General features: G+C 41.7%; 2 protein-coding genes across 4 annotated transcripts in view; both read right to left on the reverse strand.

The window, feature by feature from the left end:
- Positions 1-16,452, reverse strand: part of dennd2b (DENN domain containing 2B) — a 34,997-nt gene extending 18,545 nt beyond the window's left edge. For 2 of the 3 annotated variants that reach the window (XM_037485520.2, XM_037485503.2), the window contains exons 1-3: positions 12,572-12,718; positions 5,182-5,280; positions 547-1,809 (exon numbers count right to left, since the gene is read on the reverse strand). In XM_037485520.2, coding sequence (XP_037341417.2) covers positions 547-1,809; positions 5,182-5,255 — 1,337 coding nt within the window. In that variant the 5' untranslated portion in view covers positions 5,256-5,280; positions 12,572-12,718. Of the gene's footprint in view, positions 1-546; positions 1,810-5,181; positions 5,281-12,571; positions 12,719-16,348 lie in introns of those variants that run through there. The other variant, XM_037485511.2, reaches the window with a different exon arrangement.
- A 575-nt stretch (positions 16,453-17,027) lies between these two features.
- tmem9b (TMEM9 domain family, member B) lies at positions 17,028-21,080 on the reverse strand. The gene is made up of 5 exons (XM_037453374.2): positions 20,847-21,080; positions 19,972-20,063; positions 19,767-19,875; positions 19,290-19,424; positions 17,028-18,353 (listed from the first exon to the last, which is right to left on the reverse strand). Exons 1-5 carry the CDS (start codon positions 20,916-20,918, stop codon positions 18,198-18,200), a joined length of 564 nt encoding a protein of 187 aa, XP_037309271.1. The 5' UTR covers positions 20,919-21,080; the 3' UTR covers positions 17,028-18,197.
- Between the last annotated feature and the right edge of the window lie 336 nt (positions 21,081-21,416).

Genomic DNA, 21,416 nt, shown 5'->3' on the forward strand with positions numbered 1-21,416 from the left:
TCTCCACTATGGCGCACATTGCGAGCATCTCAAATCGCACTAGGCCGGACCTTTACTCCTCTCTTTCTATCACGCATCAGCCAAAGTCAAAACAGCAAAAACAAAAATTCAGCGACAACAAAGCAAAGCATGAAGTACTTGTGCTGTGATACGGCTGAGTGCAGTGATAGTGTTTGTGTGAAGTGGGCGCAGAAGTACATGATGCCCTTCAGGTTCCAAGATTTAGGTGATATGACATTAAGAAAGGGGCTCTATAATCTAATCTTTCACAGGCTTCTGTAGGTTATTAGTTGGGTATGTTCAGTTACAGGCAGATTACGAGGAAACATATTTTCGATGACGAAAATACTGTGTATTTGTTGGGAGTGTGTTTAAGTCTGTTCAATGCATCAGTTAGTTTATGAGTTAGTTAGTTAGTTAGTTCATGATAAACCTATGAACCTACACCTGAGGGATCTAAAGAAATTCACAGCACCCAATGAGGATGCATACAATAAAACATTGACTTTGACGGATAAACGGACACAGGCCCACTGATATCCTCACCTGTCCTGCGGTCTCGCCGGGGGGCTCCGCTCCGTCTTCCCCATTCGATTCACACTGGGCGCAGGGGTCAAGGGCAGCGGCGGGGGGGGGGACTCGGGGGCTTTGCTTGGAGGTAGTCCGTTGCCCGGCGACTCGCCCTCCTGGTCCCGCTTGGCGTCGTACTCAAAAGTGCGTTTGGGTTTAGGTAAGGGGTTGACGGGCGTGCCGACAGCGGCCGGGTGGCCCGGTGGTTCCGGGCTCTCGGACCTGCCCGAGCACATGCTAAACCTTTGTCTGAGCTTACAGAGCTTATCGGACACCAAAACGGCATCCGGTTCCGTGGCCACTGAGCAAATGCTGCTGCGCTTACTGGTGCAAGTGCTGTCCAAGTCGTCGCCTATCACAAACGACTTTTGTCTTGTCTTGTCGGGAGCATAGCAATTGCTCAGATATCGTGGAGGGGACGGGCTGGGGTTCTCCTTCAGGGCTTGCTCTATCTTTTGTATCCTGTTGAGAACCGCCGACGTCTCCTTCCGGGCGGACAGGGAGCGCACGAATGTTCCCGAGGACTCCGTCTTCCCAATCCTCTTCTTGAAGCGGCCCACGCCATCTTTGTCGGAAACCCCTTCCTCTTCCTCTGTGTAGGAGCATTCGGAGAAAGCCGTGCTCATCCTGCGAACAGCCTTGAAGTCAAAGGTTTTCTCGCTACAAGGAGAAGAGAGCAGGCTGGGGCAGCCCTCGCTGCCCCCTACACGCTCTCCTCTTTTATCGACACACAAGCTCATCCTAGGCAGAGCTGCCCTGCGGCACTCCCATTCTGAGATCTTTTTGCGGATGGCGGTGGGGGGGACACCCGCTCCCGAGCGGGGCAGAGAGAGAGTGCTCTTGTGGCTTTGGTTCGAGGAAGGTCCCAGGGAGAGTGTGCTCCAACTCAGGGGCCTGCCGTTTAGTCCATCGCCCCTGGAGGGTTCCCCTAGTTGCTCCTGGGCGCCTGGACTTTCCTGGCAGGATTTGGTTGGGGCCTGAGGCTTGTAGATGGAGAGCCGGTTGTCCAAACAGCTGATGCTCTTTGACTTGGTGAGACCGCCTCGGAAGTCGGTGTCACCAGTGAGCGCCGCACCGCCGCAGAAGGTCTTGCTGCTCCATTCAGCGCGCGCTAGGAACCTGCCGTCGGTCCTGGCGTAGCGTCTCTGCTTCCCCGAGTTCTCCCCGTCGCTGAGGACAGGCTGCTGGCTCGGCCGCTGACTGGCAGCGAGAACAGGAGACGCCGATGTGGAGCGGCACCTTCAACCAGAGAAAGGTGTGAGCTAATTACATTGCAAACATTCAAATGATTCTAGGACACACAAAGAAACTCTTAATAACCAATAGAGGAAAATCAAAGAAAAACACTCAGCCCTGCACCACGCAAAATGTACCAGAAACTTGATGTTGAACAGATGGGGGGGGAAACAGTTGGGAATCAGCTGAAAATTCTGAATTAATTTGTAGGATCAAAGACAGAATGAAAACTTGAGCTTTTTAGCATGACGTTGAAATAAAGTCCAAAAGAAATACAGGAAACATTAAAAAGCCACTGTGGATTTTTTCCACATAACTAAGATATAAAACACAAGCCAAGTGTCAGGGAAGAGTTATAGAGCGTCCTTACCTGTGAAAGTCAATCTACTCCTCTATTATCCTGGCAGATTCTTTCTGAAGTGATTCTAGGTGTTACAGCTGACCGCACCACACACGCTGCTTTCTCAAGCTGCTCACCTCCTTTGAGAATTCCAAAGAAACTTTCCCCCCGACACACATAGTACTCGACGACTCCTACTATGACTCGGAGGCTCGCTAAGTCTTGCAAAAGCGAAGCGCTGAGATATCTGATGTCACAGCCTTGGTTAGAATAACAAGCCTCATGGGAGGAGGAAGCTGAGGGCTGCGGACTGTGATCCAACAATGCAGGTTAGGACAGATCTCGCTTCTCACCTACCTGCCCTTCCCTGGTTTCATTCCTCCAGCTCCAGGGAGGGGAGACTTTTTTTTTAACCGCTGGGAACCAGCCAGCTGCAAGCTTGCTCTTTGTATCTTACCTTACTTTCCCTGAAGAAATATGAGATTTGAGACGGACTTGTGTTTTAAAATGTTTACTGCTGGTTTGTAGAATTCTGAAGTCCAGAAAATAGTTTTTTTTTGTAGCATGCAATAGTTTGAATGATGATTTAATGTATCAATGAAAACAAGTTCAGCTTGGTAACTGGTAACTGGTTTTTGTTCATCATGAAAACATGAACTGTTTATACACCAGTTTCAACTCGTATTTCCTATTATTAGCCACATTAATAGTCATTAATGCACTCATCTCTGAAACAAGACGACTTTAACTAAAGACTTTCTTCATAAAACCTGTGTTTTCAAGCATTTTCTCACGACACAACATTTGTTTTCTTTTGAAGAAAATACTATTTGGACCTACTTGGTATTAACCCTGTCAAACAAGAGACATGTTGCAGCTATTAGAATTTGGCACATTAAAATCCTACCGTTCTGCTGCTAAAACTCGACGTCTGCCAAGGAGTATGACCAGGGAGGGAGCAGAGTTTCTAAAGCCTAGTATCAATGGGACTACTTCAGTAGCAACCAGACCAAACACTAATGCCAGTAACAATACCACTAATTGAGTTAATGACAGCAATTTCAATTTTTGCTCTTTGGTTTGATGGCTGCCAGTTAAAACCCGGGAAGGATCCACCACCGTCTCCGAGCTCAAAAACATGACGTCACCTGGCTGCGTGTGATCTAGTGCTTTGGGATTGTTACAAGGAGACTGCGTCTCTGTCTCATTATATATATACACTAGTAAATTGCGCTGTGATATATTAGTTACCTATTGTGTACTTTGTACTGTACTTGAATTTGTTATTTTTCATCTGTTTACATCACTGCAGACTTAAGTCACTAGCAAATACAATATACAATACAGGTTTTAAAATATTGTTATTCCCGCTATAAAGGGAACATTTAGCCTGCAACAAAAAGATCTTTTGATTGGAAACAAAAAGAACACGTGCACGATTGTTGTCTATGTAGGGCTTATAGGTACTTTTGGGGGTTCCGGTGGTCTGCCTGTAAAAACAAGTCCAGCCTCACAGACAGTACGGTACAAAGCGCTACATGCCAGTCACAACCTGGCCTCTGGCTTCCACTCAGGCTGTCAGGGAATGCTATCCACAGGTCACTTCCTGTTACTGAGCCAACCGCTTGCACAAACAGCTCTTCTGCCATTATGGTTCAACATATGTTAACTTTGTCATCTGTCGGCACTCAATAATGCATGATCACGGATGAAACTGTGATAATTAAACACATTTGATTCGCAGGGTGTTGAAGGTTGCTTGTATACACATTAGATCTGGGTGTATGAATCCCCAGTCACAGGAGAGGGAGTAGTCTCTCGCACACCTTTGTCAGCATGTTTTGTGTCACTAAAGCACCTGTCTGGGTTTCTTACCTCAATTCAGTGGCAGGAAGTCCTTATCATCCTCATTATCATTATTCCTTGCACAGAAGATCACATAACTAGAGTTTTGTTTGTTTTGTATTTGTTTTTTTAACCACAGTTTTATTATATGCTAGCTGTGTGCCCCTTGAAGATACACAGTTTGTTGCAGTAACTTGCCCTGGAAACTCAATCTCTCAGTTTTGGAGAATGCATTGTTTAGCACTATAGACTCATTTTATACCCATTTGTTGAAAGTATTTTTATGATTTGTAAGAATCTAGGATAACATGAGCCTGTGAAGCAAGCTGGTAATAAGGCTACTTCAATGACAATTGCATTAATCAAAAGACGCTGAGGTTAATTGCACAATTATCATATTAGAGTAATGCAGTCAGCAGGTGCCGTTGTGATTAGTGTTTTCCACACATTTGCATTATCCAAGTTTACCTTGGGAACAGCAGTGAACTTACACATTTACATGCAAATGAATGCCACTTATCTTAATCCTAATATTTACATTAGGATGAATATTTGTGCAGCTTTACACGGCAAGCAAAAGCTGTACCAAGCAGCCATTTTATGCTTTGTGTATGAAGTATTGCTCTCTGTGTGTCTTCCACAACATCAGCAGTGCCGGTCAAAAAGTAGCATTATTAGAATAGCGATAAACAGGGACACTTCTAACAATCGCCTGGCTCAAAGTCAGCCATCAGGCTGTCACAAAGTGGTGCAGCAGTATGAACACAGACTCCATTTCCCCGCTATGAAGTGCAACGATTGTGTGTAAATACTACATGCGAGATGAGAACCGTCTGCCTGTTCCTAAAATAAACTTGGTGTTTAAAGAACATGGACAGGATGATAAATTGTAAGAACTAATAGTATAGATATCACATATCATTCCCAAAGTTAGTTTTTCCGTCCCAGCAGGACAACGTCAGCTCTCGACGTGCTAACACAAGCGTCAGCTCGCTACTCACAGTACAGAGTCGGATGGGGCCCTTGTCCGGGACACAGGATCGCACTTGCAAAAGCTTCGGAAGTCTTATCAAGACTGACAATCATCAACCCTTCTTTCCCCATGAGTGAACTTATGGGATGCTTTGACACATTGTGACATGGACGTACGCATTAAACAGCCCACCCCCGATGTCCCAGATGTCACTGACCTGTCGGGGACTTCCTGGGGAGCTTTACCCCCTCCTGCTCGAGGCACAGCCTTCGAACACTTGTTGGCAGTCATGTTTGTCCGCAAGCCGCTCACTCACCTAATGAGCAAACACAAGGGTGGGAAACATTCAATCAGTTAATGAACAAGAACTAGTAGATTGAAACACCTCTAAGGTTATTTGGGTCCGTCAATGAGTGTTATAAGGAATTAACACTATTACTAAAGATATAAAATTTGACCAAGTCAATATGCAAAATGATCAAATCCTGTTTTGAGCATGGAAGAACTTCTGGTGCCACATCAAATACAGGGGGGGGGGGCAACGTTGGCCCACAGCTTATTAACTCTGGCATCAAACTATGAACATAAATTCCCCAAAAGTGGGAATTTTAAAGGAAATAATGGTCTTGATCACTGTAACCCTACAATTAACTTGACTTTATCCAACTTTTAACCCTATTCAGACTCAATCCCAAATTAGTATGAGAGTGGAGACAAAGGTAATGTTGAGCTTCAAAACCTTTTGTGAAGCAAGCTGACACAGAAATACAACAAAGCAGCGCCCTCCGCTACAGACGCCATGTTCAATCTTCTGTGTTAACGTTGCAGATGGATTTTCATAACCAACACAACTGATGCTTCAGACTAAACTTCAGATTTGCTGCCACTAAAACGGTTCAAGTGACATTATTTGAACAACCTTTGGATCATGATCACAGAGGGCCTTTGTAAAGAGTTTTATTGCAGCTGCCTGATGTTTGTTGTACAGGATTTAATCGAGGTCACCACCACGGGTCCCAGTTTGTCTGTCCCTGCACTTTCATTCTATTTCAGAGGCTCCCGAGCTGTTGCCTTCAGGTGGCTGCAGATAATTACCGGATGTTATATAGTCTATAAGCAGCTGCGGTTACAGAGACTGTAATTAGTCTCATTAAAGGGTCAATTAAACAGACACTTAGCACAGCCTGACGATAGTGAATTTTCAATGCTATATTGCTCGGTGGTCTTATTTTTTTTCTAAAAAGACAATATAAAAAAATATGTGTCCACAATATTTACTGTTACCGTCGAGAAACTAGTTAGAAAACAAACTTTTCACTATCTATCACTTATCTAATGACAGTTATTAAGCTAATCATATGTTCTGTAATCTGTACTGTGATTTCTTCTCACGTATCGGTCGGCCCGCGTGCTTATATTTGGGAAAATATTATCCCGGACGTTTTATTGGTGCAGCTTAATATCCAGCACTGGAGATCATTCATGGCTCATAACACATGCATGTTGTTTTTATTTACGCAGTATGCATCAGTCCAATTTAACCTTCTTTATTTAACAATATGAAAAGTCCAAAAACAGGAAATAATAAACATTTCCTGGATTAAAACTCAAATTAGAACAGCAGTTTGTTCAAAGTATTGACAATGGCCCCTGGAAATCACTTTCTGAAATGCAGCAATGACCTTTTTTAAAAAGGGTCAAAGTGAATTATCTGGTGCATAAGGGGGTCAAATGGTGATCCTCAGAGATTAGCAGTGGAGGATGGGAGGGTGTTTGGCAGCATGGCTTGTTTACAGGAAGTTGTTGTATGAAGAAGCCAGCCAACCAGTGGTGGAGTTGAGTCCTATAGAGACAGATGAGGACGGAGAGGGAGCATTCCTGCCGTCAGCTATTTCCTGTAACTGTCGATTGTGCTCAAACGACGGGGAATTTGCATCATTATTTTCATCAAAAGAATTGTGTTGTCCTGTCAAAAACAAAACACAACACTCACAGTGCATTTCTAAAGAGAACTAAATAGGACATGAACATTTTGAAGACGTGTTCCGTGTTGCAGGCGGTGCTGCCGATGCATTGACCAGTGTGTCAGGTTGTAGGTGATGGAGGGGAAGATTTCTTCTTTGAACACTTCTCAAATCATTTCTATTAATCAAAGAGCCGTAGGCACATTTGAGAAAAATAATACGGGTTGCATTGAGGACTGTCCAGTGAAAATAGTCTTGTAATGTGGATTTCCAAATGTAAAGAAATTGATTAATGAATGACTAATAATATACCCATGACTGCATAATAAAACAAAACAAATCTGGACAGGAAATCGAGCCAGAAATGCTTAAGAAATAAGATATTTCATAGTACTTTAATTTAGACCAAATGAAACATAAAGTTCAGACACACTGGCAGTTGTCTAAAATATCTTTCTGATTAAGACCTGCTGTAAAAATGTTAGATGTTTTTGGAAGAGAAATTCAATATTTTCTCCTTGATTGAAAACATGGAGCTTCAATTTGTAAAACCTTTAAGGAAATACACAGAGTGGAGCAAAACGGATATCAGCTGCCAGGAGCTGAAGCAATTCAATTATTTTAAATTGTGTCAGCTCCATGCAGTTTAGTTAAATTAAGCAATGTTTACTAGTGAGAGTTCCTTGTTATATTTTCTGTTGGGGGGGGGGGCTGAGAAAGCCTAAATGACAGAAATGGCTCCCAGAGGCCCAACATGGACTTTGCAGTGTAAACACCAAGGCGTTAGCCAACTGACTTCCTGAGGTCTGATACTATCTCCTTACACAAAATCACAGGCTGTAAACAACCACTTATAAGAAAGCTCTGAAGTACCTTTACGTTACATCCAAACAGATTCAAGACAATTTTTCACTTGTGATGTCAGGGCGAATGATTGAGACGCCGACCGCTCCATTCTGACTCCCCCAATCATTGAGTTTCTTAATGAATACTTTGACATTTGATGACATGTATGTGACCACCTGACCATTTTGATTCCAAATATAAATCCAGTTTCTCCTGAGGGAAATATATGGATTTTTCACTGCTAAATACTCAATAATGTTTACCAGCCCTTCACTAAATGTGTTTTTAGTGCTTGTTCTGGTTGCCTGGAAAGCTTCTATGTCGCAGACCACACTGATGAGAATCTTGGGACTCGACCAAAATAATAAAGTTGCAGTCCTGAAGACAGAAACAATGATCTGAAAGACAACAAAACTCTGCAGATGTGACACGGCAACTGATATTATTGATTTAATTATCTATGACTACACCACAATGAGCAACACCATTTAGATTACACCAATGTTAATATCAAACTATTTATTCATTTGTGTGTGGATTAAAGGTTTTGGGTTTTGTTTTCTTGACTACTTCTTCTGTAGTCTGTCACAGGACACATCTAGCTTTAACGACGTGACAGGTACTTATTGATTACAAAAGAGGGATATTTGTGATGTATGTCTTTCTCAGCAACAAGAGCATATTCATGAAATGAATGGGTCTCTATTAGACAATATGGACTGGAATAAAAAAGGCCTTTGTGTCCCATGTGTCCTTGAAAGGGAGATGTGGTTTGTACAGTTAGTCTCTTATCAGCTGAGGGTGTGCATGTGTGTGTGTGCTTGCGTAAGAGACACCGTGTCTAGCAGTCAAAGAAATATCTTTCAAAAGAGAGTCTGCACGTCATAGACCCGGTCAAACACGGCAGACCATCTGATGCAAATTTGTCTTAACTAAAAGCAGGAATGTACTAATATTTTTGGCATCCATCAGACCTGTGGCTCCATTCAAAATATTAAAAAAGGGTTTCAGAGTGGGAAAGAAAGCAGAGGAGCAGGAAAGGAACACCTGCACTTGATGCCAAGATTGTATTCAACAAAAGACTACACCCAAACATGTGCTCTCTCAGCACCTGGCACAATTGTATGTAAGAATTTTATGACCTCAAACAATTATTAGGCTGTTACTGGGGTTCAATAGGAGATCGGTCCTAAAGTGTATTACTTTATCCTGAAATATGCCGTAGCAGAGACAAGGGTGCATAAACAGTCTAATATTGTCTTCTGTCTCCTCCCACTCTGCAATTCTGGCTGACCTGCTCCTCATTTTCCAATGATTAGCAATCTGACTTCAAGGTTTTTAAAAACCACTGCAGAGTTTACCAAGATGCAACACAGAAAAAAGGGAGTGAAAATGGCTGCAAATTCTTTCCAGACTTCCCAACTCACTGGCAGCCATGAGCCCACACAGTGATACATGCCATTGTTTCAATATCTGACTTGAGCTGGCATGTTGAACATGGCATGAGAACTATTCTGGTCCAAGAGAATCAAGCTCTTGATACTAAATAATTCAGTCTGCATGAAAGCGTCCATAAGACACCACGAGCTGTACATGTAAACACAAACAAACAGCCCTGAGTTGCAGGGATAAATTCAGCGGAAAAAAAGAAAGCTCAAACTAAAAGAAAAATGTATTACACTCTGGATGGATTTTCTTCCCATAACCAGCTGAGCCTGGATAGCAGTTTACAGCTCTGGCAGCCTGAATATGTCTTTATGTAAAAGAAAACCACCAAGGTTGTTGCACATAGCTGTACCTATATAATTACCCCCATGCTCCACCACATAGCTCGCCATGCTGCCACTATGTAGCTCAATTGACCAGGTGGAACCAATTCTTGGAATCTTTTTTTATCTTGTTTTTCAGCCACATCAGGTTTTTTCTTCTTTTTTTTCCTGACTGACCATGGCATATTTTCTCTTTGTGGAAAAGAGGAAAATCCCTTCTGCGTAACGTAGATATGAGCATGCACAGCTGCAGAGGCAGGCATGTGGAAAACAGGCTTAAATCCATCTGAGCTGCAGCAAGGGGGGGTAGAGATGGTGTCACTGAGCAGACCTCTGACACCCGGTCTTGGACTCTTCTAAGGACATTAAGTAGATCAAATGTATTCTCGTTTGCTTCTGTCTTAAACTCAGAGTTAACAATAATCATTTGTATATTACCTGTGTTGTTGCCCCTTTTGTCCCTAGTATGAGCATATTTGTTGATATGCTTCTAGTAGGTTAGACCTGATTTTTGTCTTTCAATTGGAACAGCCAAAGGCTACACCAGTGTGTTTTTCCATAAACAGCTTTAAAAATAAAGTTAATAAAAGCGGGGCATTATTCATAAATCTAAATGATCATTATTTTGGCTATACACAAGTGATAACATGTTCCCAGCAGCTCAAGCTCAAATTTGCATGATTTATCTTGACTGAAAGGAGTCTGAAAATTAATTAAGATAACTACAAATGAACTCATAAAGGAAACAGTCATTTAAATGATGACAACGTTAGATAATGAAATACCTACCTTATTAAATGATCTAGGAATCTGACGACAATGCTCTGAGAATAAATGCAATATATTATAGGTTACAGGCTGGTTGTAGGCTGTTATAGAAGGAAGTGTTTTTTAGCTGTTAACATTCAGACATTAAAGCTAGTCGTGAACTGCGTCTGTCTCAGTTTGATGAACTAGCACACCTATTCGATGAAGGCATCTCATTGCGTCATGATGCCAACATTTGATTCTTCACACCTGTGACGAGTTAGACTGCACTGTGGCTGCAGGTCAATCATTACAAGACTGAAAACCCTAAATGAGGATTCAAGGAAGAAATGCCACCTGCGTTGAGCGAAGCCAGTGAAAGTGTCTAGTATTATCTCTAGCAACAGGTGTCAAAGCAGAGTCCGAGGCTGGAACCTTGGATTACACATCACAGGTGGATCAGTGTCGTCGTGAAAAGTGTTCAACAGTAGCTGGTGCAGACGGACCACGGGGGGAACAGACGGACGCTCTCCGATGTCGTCATCGGCGAAAAATAACAACACACCAACACAAAATACGTCTCTTTCTATCATTTGTGCAATACAAACATGGACAAACCTGTCACTTGTGTCCAACTTCCAACTGTTCTACAAATACGACAGCCAGGTCCTTAAGTTACAGATATAAATAAGCATCAGGATGGATGGATGATCTCAGTGTACAATGACTTCTGTTGAGCTTGGGGATTCAAGTTGAGAGAGATTGACTTTGGACATGAACAGTGAGCTCAGAAAGTTGATTAGAGGAAATTATGTGGAAGTATTTTCACTCTAAACCGATAGCTTTGACTTCAGTGAGTCCCTAAACCAATCACTTTTATCACTCTTAACAATAAGCAACGATCAGTTATGTATTAAGTGTATGAGTGTGAAGTAAAGTACTGATAATCAGACAATCAGACATCCTTGAAGGGACAGTTCACTCAATAACACACCCAATGTCATTGAGTGTGACATGCTGTACATTTGCAATAACTCAACAGCAATGTCTCTTTAAAGGTAAGAGTGACTCAAAGGAATCCACCCACTCCATGTCTGCAGACAATTTCCCTGAGAGGTACTTTTTCCTGGTAAATTCAGATTGAAAATTATTTTGGAATATCATGAATGAAATGGTGTTTACCACGACAGCCACAAATAAACCTTTTGGGTGGATAGACAGCACCAGGAAAGAAGAAAATCCCTTTCATTACGATGCGGAGTGAACCACAGTCCATTTAAAAGTGTCTAGTGGTGGGCCAGTACTGTTTCACTGAAAGGAGAACAGAGAAGAATTTCCTCAATAGCTTTGTGTTGACAGCCCGTCCAGCGAGAGGGGAAGGTCGTTGTTTGATCTGCACAATAGAAAGAGTTTAAGGGAAGAAATACAGCTAAATAAAGCCAGGCATAGCTGTGTTGAATAAGAGAAGACCCTCAGGATTTAAGTTGTAATCTTAATGTTCTCAGATCCATGACAGATGCAGCGAAGGTTCCCATATCTAAAAAGGAGACCTCAGTGAGAGCATGCCTTAGTTGTGGAGAATGTGTTAATGCTTTAACTGCCTAATTTTATCATCCAAGTAAGTGAGGGAAGTCACAAGGAAGTGGGGAACTTCATTGTTTTATTTTTTAAAGACGCATGTTCCAGTTTAAGAACAATATATACTTAGATAATAGATTATTATATTGAATTATTCATAACACACACAGGATGTGAGTATTCCGTATAAACACACAGCAGCCATTCCAAGGTGACATATACAGTAGTGTTTGGTGTGTTTAATCTCCCTGAGCACACAAAGGGGTTTCTGTGCTTTCCAGAGGTCTGATCTGGAGTTCTACTTTCTGTTTATCAGCCGGTTGGACTTTTTCGGATGTTAGAGCGATAACTCGGTGCTAATTACAATCCACAGAGTCACTGCCTGTATCCGCTGGGACATTTTTCTTTATTCAAAGGGGTCAGCTGAAAAAAGAAAAGAAAAAGAAAAAAACAGCCTGTGTTTGAGTCTGCTTGCTGCACTTCATCGTTTAAACATGTTAGATGACCAAATAAGGTCACGTGGAGTTCAGGGCTACATTTCAAACGCACCTTGCAACTTTTTCTATAACATATTTTACATTTGTCTTTCGGGGGGTGTAGTTTGTTCCGTCTTTGCTCCCTACCGCTGGCTGGAAGTGTGTGTGTACCCCCCCTGATGTTGGCTCGTCAATAACAGCTTCGAATAGCGGACTTTTAACGTTACCTCCGGGTCGCTCCTCGCATCCATGGCTGCTGCCGTTCTGGGATTATTCCCCCCTCGCGAAGCATAAATCCCCTTCGTCTACGCGCGGGCAAACCTCGGCTGTCTTTCTGCCGGAAACCTGCCCCTTCTCAATAAACTCCCATTTATGTCTTTCCAACCAAAACCGACAAAAAGGCTGGGGGGGCGGGAGAGGGGGGGGGATTTTTTTGGGGGGGGGACCCTCCAGCCCGCTGCAGAGTAGAAGGCAGGGCTTGTTGCCATGGAGATTCGGCCCCCGTGCCCTCCTCACACAGGCATTCAGCCGCCCTCTCTCTCTCTCTCTCTCTCTCTCTCTCTCTCTCTGTCTCTGTCTCTCTCTCTCTGTGTCTCTCTCTCTTGTTTATTGTCCCGGTGGGGCCGAGGAGTGTGGATGAATATTCACGAGTTGAAGCACATGTTGCCAGCTATGCACCACATTGTCTGGTTGAACCCCCCCCCCCCCCCCCCCCCCCACGCACACACTACTTGGCACATGGGAAAGCATTTCAACCAGCGCACAAAGATGTCTTTCATTTGTCTGGGATGGGTGTGTAACCAAGCAGCAAGACACTGGATCTCAGAGAAAGTATTCAGATATTTCACTGGAGAAAAAGTATGTGTCATCGCATTGAAATGCATTGACTAGTCTATAAGAGGTAAATGTACTGTATTGTGCAGAACAGCATGAAATGGAAATGGAGTAGAGTACGAGCGCCTGATAGTTGTTCTCAAGTACAGTGATTTAATACATGTACTTACTGTACTTACATTTCTCCACAGCTAGAGAGCAGTCACCGTGAACAAGTTTTTAATCAAAGACATTAGGCTGTAGTGGAAAAATAAGTACTGGGTTCCTTGAAACGTTAAAATACTACATAACATGTACGTAAGTCATTTATTTAAGAGTCTTGTATCAGTGACAGAACAAACGTTTTGTTATCAACCAAATGCGCTTTAAGTATGTTAAGCTTTAGTAAAGAGCAAATTCATCCAATATCACCTTCCAGAGTTAACCCCACTGAAAATGCCCTAACTGTAAGCAGCAGTGATGCAGAGATGCAGTGGAGAACCCCATAACGTCACTTGTGGGTGTGGCTACAGGTGCGAAGCGGCTCCTGGTTTTAAGTTAGTACTTGAACAAATGTGTGTGTATAACATTCCCCTGTTGCGTATGTTTCAACATATTCTAAACATATCCAACGTGGTTGTGCGCGCTTTGGAGCTCAACCACAGGCCTAAACTTGAGGTGACCACAAAAATGAAAATATTCATCCATAACATAATATCCCTCCGCGGTCTGAGCCATTTAACTCTCTTTGTGCTTTGGTTCTGGAGCGTTCACTGAATAACACGGAGCAGCTTTTCTAACGTAAGCTCACACATCTCAGCGTGTATACTTGGTGGATGTTTATTTGGATGTTCATCGACTGTATACATGGCACCTTTCTAGATCATACATATCAGGGCTTCAAAGTAAACGTGACATAAACAGTTACATTCCTTCAAGAAACAGTATTGATCAAAACTGATCAAAATAATCACAGAACAAAACAAAACCTGAAATCTTGAATCTGCTCTGTAGGTATTTATTATTATTATGACAGGAATCCTCCCCACTGCTTCCATACATGAACTGCTAAGAATTTTTAGTTCCTTTTCAAATCTGATGTGTCCTTTAGTGGCTGTTCATGTTAGCATTTGTCCCAGACGTATGTTACAGACCCTTGAAAGGGCACCTATTTAAGAATAATGACTCAAGCTATCAAACACAAACAAAAACAAGCTCTCGTCATCCATAGTCTTATCATTGGACTCGGGCACAGATGCAAGTCACAAAACTCATGACATCCGTCATCACGGTGCGTCACATTAAGTCAACAGGAGGCCGACAAGCCACTCTGTATCTTTTCTCAGAGACCCACTTAAAAACCTTTTCAAGGTCTCATAAAAAGAATGTTCTCCCCGGAAAACACTGCCAACAAAAGAATGAGACAGTGACTTCTTTCTGTGGGATGTTTTACCACAAGTTTGCACTCTCGTGGCTTTGTTTCCATTGATCGCACCGCCATCTGCATTCCTCATTAAAAGCCTCATCCTCCTCTTGCATGGCATGGGAGCAACGAACCAAAGTTTGAAACCTAGCATGACAAGCATCTTTGACAGGACGCCGGGCCCCATAAACATAATAAACACAACGCTATTAGGGGGTGAGCCGAGCTGGTGCCGTGGATCTCGGGTCTGGCTTCCCACTCTCACGACTAAACACCTGCCGAGGCCACAGCCGCAAGAGAAAGAGTGTTTCATTCATCAAATAAAAAACACTCATCTTGTGTGTGTTAAGGATCCACCGGGAATCCTAAATCCTAAAACAGACCAGGGGGATTATTTGGCAGCCCTGTGGAGATTTTCCCACCTACACGTCAGATTCTCCCTCCAGCTTCTGCATGTCCACGTGGTTGAAGGGGTCGAGAGGAGCTGAGGAAATGTTCAACCCCTTTGAAAACATATTAGGATCATCAAACACCATTATTGGGTTTAAGAAACAGACCCGAGGCAGCTCTTCAAATCCAGGATTAAGATTGAGGCTGACGTGTCTAGTCAACACTTCTGACAGCACAGTAAGAGTTTTAAGTAAAGACATCCTCTCCTCTTTGAAAAGGGTCTCATGAACGGCAGCTGAAAATGATATGATCTATACTACTTCTTTTTTTCTAAAGCTTAAATGCAAAACACATGACACATTTTATCTGCCATGGGAGAATGAAAGGGAATGTAAGCTGTTTGATTATTCATGTTTGCAGCCCGAGGCAAACTTCAAACTTGTTTTGACTGTCTTACTCTTTGTACAGTCACCATTTCACAGTCTGCAAAAAAATGGAGCGGATCCAAAATTACAGTGACCACCTACTTAAGGGACCATAATCCGAGTCGTACAAATCATGATTCTAACCAACAGAAATCTGTAACCAGCTGGGAAAAATCTGCGGTTCATGAAATAATAATACCAAATGATTGTTTCATAGAGTACGCCCAACGACGAGAAACCATCACACTGTGTCTAAAGTCCTTTGAATAATCGCAGCTGCAGTTTTCACAACACAATGTGCTACTGAGCCCCATTGTTTAGCACAAGGACAGTCCTTTATCTCACGGCATGGTCACTTTTCACCACACAGCAGCTACAACACCCGTCTGATGTCTGGCTCGGAAACCTTGAAGGCAAATGTAGCGTAATGGTGTAATGTTTAACACACTGGAGTGTGTGCGTGTGTGCGTGTGTGTGTGTGTGTGTGTGTATGTGTGTTTGTCTAGGGTGGGTTTGGCAAAATGTCACAATTAAACTCATACTCGTTGAGACATGAAGGAAAAGGTAAACACAGGTGAGTGGGTTCACACGCTCTGAGGAGTGGAACAGACATCATTTATCTTATTAGATCAAATGCAAAGGCAAAGGCGCCCCCTGTAGGTTCATTCGTGCACATGAAGCAGTAACACTTAACAATAACTACTTTTCCCCCTGAACGACAAACAGTGGATTAGACAATGCAAACACATCGGTCAAAGTCAGCGCGCGTGGAACAAGTTTATGCGAGTCGTGTCCCTCGGGACAACAATACAAGAGTCTACGAGGCACGACGAAAGTGGATTTTGTCACCAAAGCGTCCGTCTGAAGATGCTACAAATACTGCAAGTTACTTAAAAAGGCAAGAAAATGTCGATATACATACAACATGGAAAGAGGCGAAGCCAACAGCTTACCTGTCTGCGTGGTGGGTGCAGTGTTTGCTCAAAGATCCATACTGTAAGAGTCTGTGTCGCTTTCTGTCTGAACTGCCTGAAAAAGTGATTTTTTTTTTTTTCGGCGGAAAATAGTCTCCTCCACATAACTGGATGCAACGTGCAAGAAAAAAAAGGAAAAGTGGACTGCACAGGAAACGATGACGCTTATGTATGGAAATCATTTTGTTTGGTGAAATCTTACAGACGAAGGGTTGTCAAAAAAACTGCAGGCAAAATGAAATTTGTCTTAGTTTAGTTGAACTCATTTTTGAATTGCCCATTTCGAGATGTTTTTAGGTAATAAGCAGAATCATGCTAACATGCTTGTAGTTCTTTTACAGGGTTGTCACATTGATGCCAAAACATTGAGAGAAAAAACCCAGAAAAAAAACATTTGAATGCCCTAAATGTTTTAATTGGTGCACATCCTTGAGCAATTTCACACAAATGTGAGATAAACACAAAACAAGATATATAGAGATTTGAATAATACTGTGCAAGTGTGTTTAAAAACAATGAGTGGGCCATCTTAGTTATTGCAAGGTGCATTAAAATATTGTGAGCGATGTTGACATGACATCAAGCTCTAGAGTTGTTTTAGCTGGTTAGGCCTGCAGCTCATGCAAAGCACATAGACATTTGAACAAATGCAAAGATCACAAATATTACATCAATTTATTTGAAAGTTAAAGATAGAACATATACAATTGTCAAGAACACTTCCAGCGGTCTCCACACAGCCCCAGTAGCCACACAATAACCTCCCTTTCGCTTAGAATAACACCAGTCATACTAATGCTGCCTGATAGACAAGACCATGGTAATGCAACTGATACCAAGCACACAGAAGTGCCAAAATATAAGACTACTCATTAGATCCGTTTAGGGTGTTGAAGAAATCACAGAATTCAAGAAGGTCTTCAACAGATGGAGGATCAGAAGAACAGCTACGATTACAATGACATCACCAAGAGATTGCATCGATTCCTGCAACTACTTTGAGAAGCCAAATATAGTGTTATGCGTTAAATGATGGATTTCACACCAGTTATCAGACATTACGGTTGAGATAAAGGATTCAAAACGCATTTATAAAAGTTTCATTATAAAACATGCATTTTCAAAGAAGGCTGAAAGATTTATATTGTACAGTTTTTCCTTCCTCATGTGGTGCAAGCAGTAGATTCGAGTTATATTATTAAGTGTGGAAAGTACCAACCAGCTACAAGTTAACAGGTTATGACTCCAGCCGGGGGGGTTGCTCTCGTTATCCAGTTAACCAACATCTGGATGTTTTAGCCTGAAAGCCAGAAAATGCTTTAAAATATGAAAGACTTGCTAGCTTTAGACTGAGGGGACCGCAAATGACACGATGGCCAGAAAGAGTTGGAGAATGTTACAAAACATCCACTTTTTTATCCAACATTTATTGGTCACTCCCATCAAATTATCCACAGCAAATCATCTGATAACTTGGCACTTCTTACTTATTCAAACCAGACAGTAGGCAGAGAGTAAATTCTGCTTTTGGAAAGATGCTCTTTAAGACTGTTCATTTAAGATTGTGCAGAAAGGGAGTCACTGATCTCTTGTGCTGCCTGCAGACCAAAGAGTTCCCAGCTCAAAAAATGTACATTTAACAGGGACCTCTGCTCTACAGATCGACATCTCCCCCCCCCCCCCCCCCTCCCCCCTGTTCACCTGGGAAGTGCCCCGCTGCATGAGATACAAACCAAAAATGGAGAGTTAGGAAGGGATATAAATTGAGGCGTCTGTCACAGTGATTTGTTTTTTCGCTCCACCGGTAGTTCTCGCTCCAAGAGGCAGTTTAACTGAGAACGACATGGCGGTCGAACACAGACTTCCTCTGCTCCTGGACCTGCCTCCTCCAGCGCTGCTGAGCATGCTCCACTTTGTTCAGCATGTTTGGTCGAGAGTGCGAACGCGACAGAACGTTGTGAGCATTGGCAAAAGGCTGCTGGTCCTAAAAAAAAAAGAAAAAAAACACACACAATTAGCTTAAAAGGTGTGACATAGGTTTGTGAGTTGTTTGTATGGTTAGGAAAATGATCAGTACTTTATAAAAATTAATTTTTAGTTTTAATTGCTCAATTCAAGTTGCCATTGTTGCAGACAGAAGGGAACATAATAAAAGTCAATTCCGGAACAAGATTGGGAGGATCACAACCAAAACTGATATCCGTGGCAAATACGTTGAGGAAAATAAACCAAGATTATCAGTTGGGAATCACTGACTGAATAAACACTACAAGCCCACCATTTCCTCTATAATTAACATAGCAGCGGTACTAACCTGTATACTGGTTTTGCTTTTACATCTCTGCCCTTTGTTTGCTTAGTACTTCAGCCATATACAGATTTTATAGCAGTTTTCACAGGATTTTCCCAATTTTATTGCTGTTCCACAAATACAGTAAATGTTATTTGCACGTCGTCCATTATTTCCGTTTAAACGACTAAGGAAACTAAATTGTCAGTAATTTAGACAATGAACAAGCATCTATCCAAATGTTCACACTAACCAGGTAGAACATTTCGTTCTTACCATTGTTTTGTCCCATTTCACAGCACAAGCTCTCATGTTATACTTACTCTTGGTGAAAGCACACAGGTGAGGTCAACAAGTTAGCTGCAGTCCAAATAGATTCATTGCTCTTTGAATACACTTTCAGGTATTGTCTTTAATGTTGCTTGAAACAGGATGGAAAATCTGTTTGTTTTGGATACTGTTTGATTAGATTCTAGCCATAAAGGATGTGAAATCCTGTGCAAATGGAGGTTAGGGAAATAATTAAATTCTCCTGATAGGAAAGAATTTAGATAATGACGTAATATTAAAAAAAAGGTATTGTACGTTAACAGTGATTGGTAATGCTGAACTATCAAGAGGAATACATACCCCAACATCATCATCACTTTGGATTAGCTGTGAATGTCCAAATAGACGCCTCTTCAATATGGGCTCCAGGAGAGTCAGGTAGACCATGTACAGCAGTAGCAGGCCCAAAATGGAGAGGTACATTATGATGGTAACCTAAATATTCACAATGATTACTGATTGTTTTCCTTGAAATGATTCAAACACATAAAGCAGAACAAATTCAGTGAAGTGTTGTTCGGAAATGGTTTATTAATCATTCAAGGCGTTTTTCAACCAGAATTGCAAAACATTTACTTCAGCTCCCTAAATGTGGGGGTTACTTTAAATTAAACTGTAAATGTCATACCTTTAGTTTTTTTTTTATACAAAATGAATTAATAAAGAAGGAAAAAAAAGATTAATTAATAGTTAAGTTTTCATCAGGTGGAGCAGAACAGTGAAATCAGTAGAAATTCAGATAAAAAGGAATTAACAATCTTTTCAATGTAAACCTACCTTAATGGTCCCCGAGCTCCTCTCTTCATATTTACACTCGCAGCGTAAACAGTAGGCCTCCACATCTTTTCCATCGACCGGCATCGGTTCAACCACATGGAGACAGTTACTGAAACCGAATGAAAAAAACATTAGGGAAGTAGGAGGCAGTAAAAGGCCTCTTCATGTCATTCAGGGAAGTACAATGACACATCACTTGGCATACCAGTCTTTGAGAGAGACATTTTGTTTGTAGATTTGACCCTCGATGTCTCTGTATGGCGGACAGATGCATTTACAACGGATGTCTTCAGAATTCTGTAACAGATCACATTTCATTGTTATCAGATAAATTAATGTGAGAATACATACATAAACAGACACGCAAACAGTAATGTACTTTTTCATCTGCACACCTAGATGCATCATATACATGAGTCACCCGAAATTGCAGCAATGCTTGACTGTCAGAAATGTACGTAGTTAATGTAATTCATTAGCGTTTCACCTAAAACTTTTTACATTATATACAAAACATTCATCAGAATAATTGCTTGTTTGGTGCCACTACTTCTTAAGTAGTGCTAATGTTCCCGAGAAAACATTTGTGCTATATTTTTTTCTGACATTTTGCAGTTTTTTCTGCAAAGTAACGTAACGTTACGGTCTATTTTCACATTAAAACTGTCCAGGTCAGGACACCGTCGCACCAATACAAAATATTGATTACTAAATTGGCGACACGCTGCTAAAGAGTATGTTAGCTGTTAGCTTCCCTACATAAGTAAGTTAGCTAGCGACAGCATAAATCCAGGGATCGGTCTATTGAGCACACCAAGCTAAACACTAAAGCGGTCTTATACAACAGTCCTCACACAAATCCTACCTCCATCGGGCTTATAGGCTTATGTTTTGTTGTTGTTATTGTCGTTGTTTGGCTAACGTTAACTTTAGCAACACCTGCGACATTATAGTCATAATATATTAGCATCACAGTGAAGAGAACATTTCAGGGAGATTTAAAGAGACGAGAATGCCATCATAACCATTTCCTCTCCTACGTCAGGTTAGCTAGCCTGTGCTAGTAAAGATTAGCCTTACCTTAGCTGTCACTTGGTTTAAAAGCACAAAACAAGCGACGGAGAAGGCCTCGAGAAGAAACACAGACTTCATTTTTAACTTGACAGTCTATAGATTTACAAAAAACTACTGTGCAACTATTTTCAAAAACAACATCCGGCAGTATAACCCACTAACTATCGACTTTAGCCATCAAGCTACATATAAACACCAGCGCCCAAGCAGCTGACCAGTGGCTTCCGGAAACGGCGTTTGGTTTTCTGCCACGTGACTAATAACATTATCTACCGGCAGGCGGTGAACATTGACATTTAAGTAAAAGTAACGTTAATCGAGTGTCAATATTATAATTAAATCATTTGGTCTTCTATTACATTTAAATGGGGAATCAATCCAAAACTCTCTAACTCAGTTAGTTACGTTTAACAACGAACAGAAAAATGTAAGAAAATATCCCGGGTAAACAGTGTCTGTAAAACGAACGCACCCCATGATATGACATCATGGCAAACAGTGATGGTCGATAACTACGAGGTTATATATATATATATATATATATATATATATATATATATATATTGTATATTACAT

Source organism: Pungitius pungitius, chromosome 4 (assembly GCF_949316345.1).
Source record: "Pungitius pungitius chromosome 4, fPunPun2.1, whole genome shotgun sequence".
Lineage (NCBI taxonomy): Eukaryota > Metazoa > Chordata > Actinopteri > Perciformes > Gasterosteidae > Pungitius > Pungitius pungitius.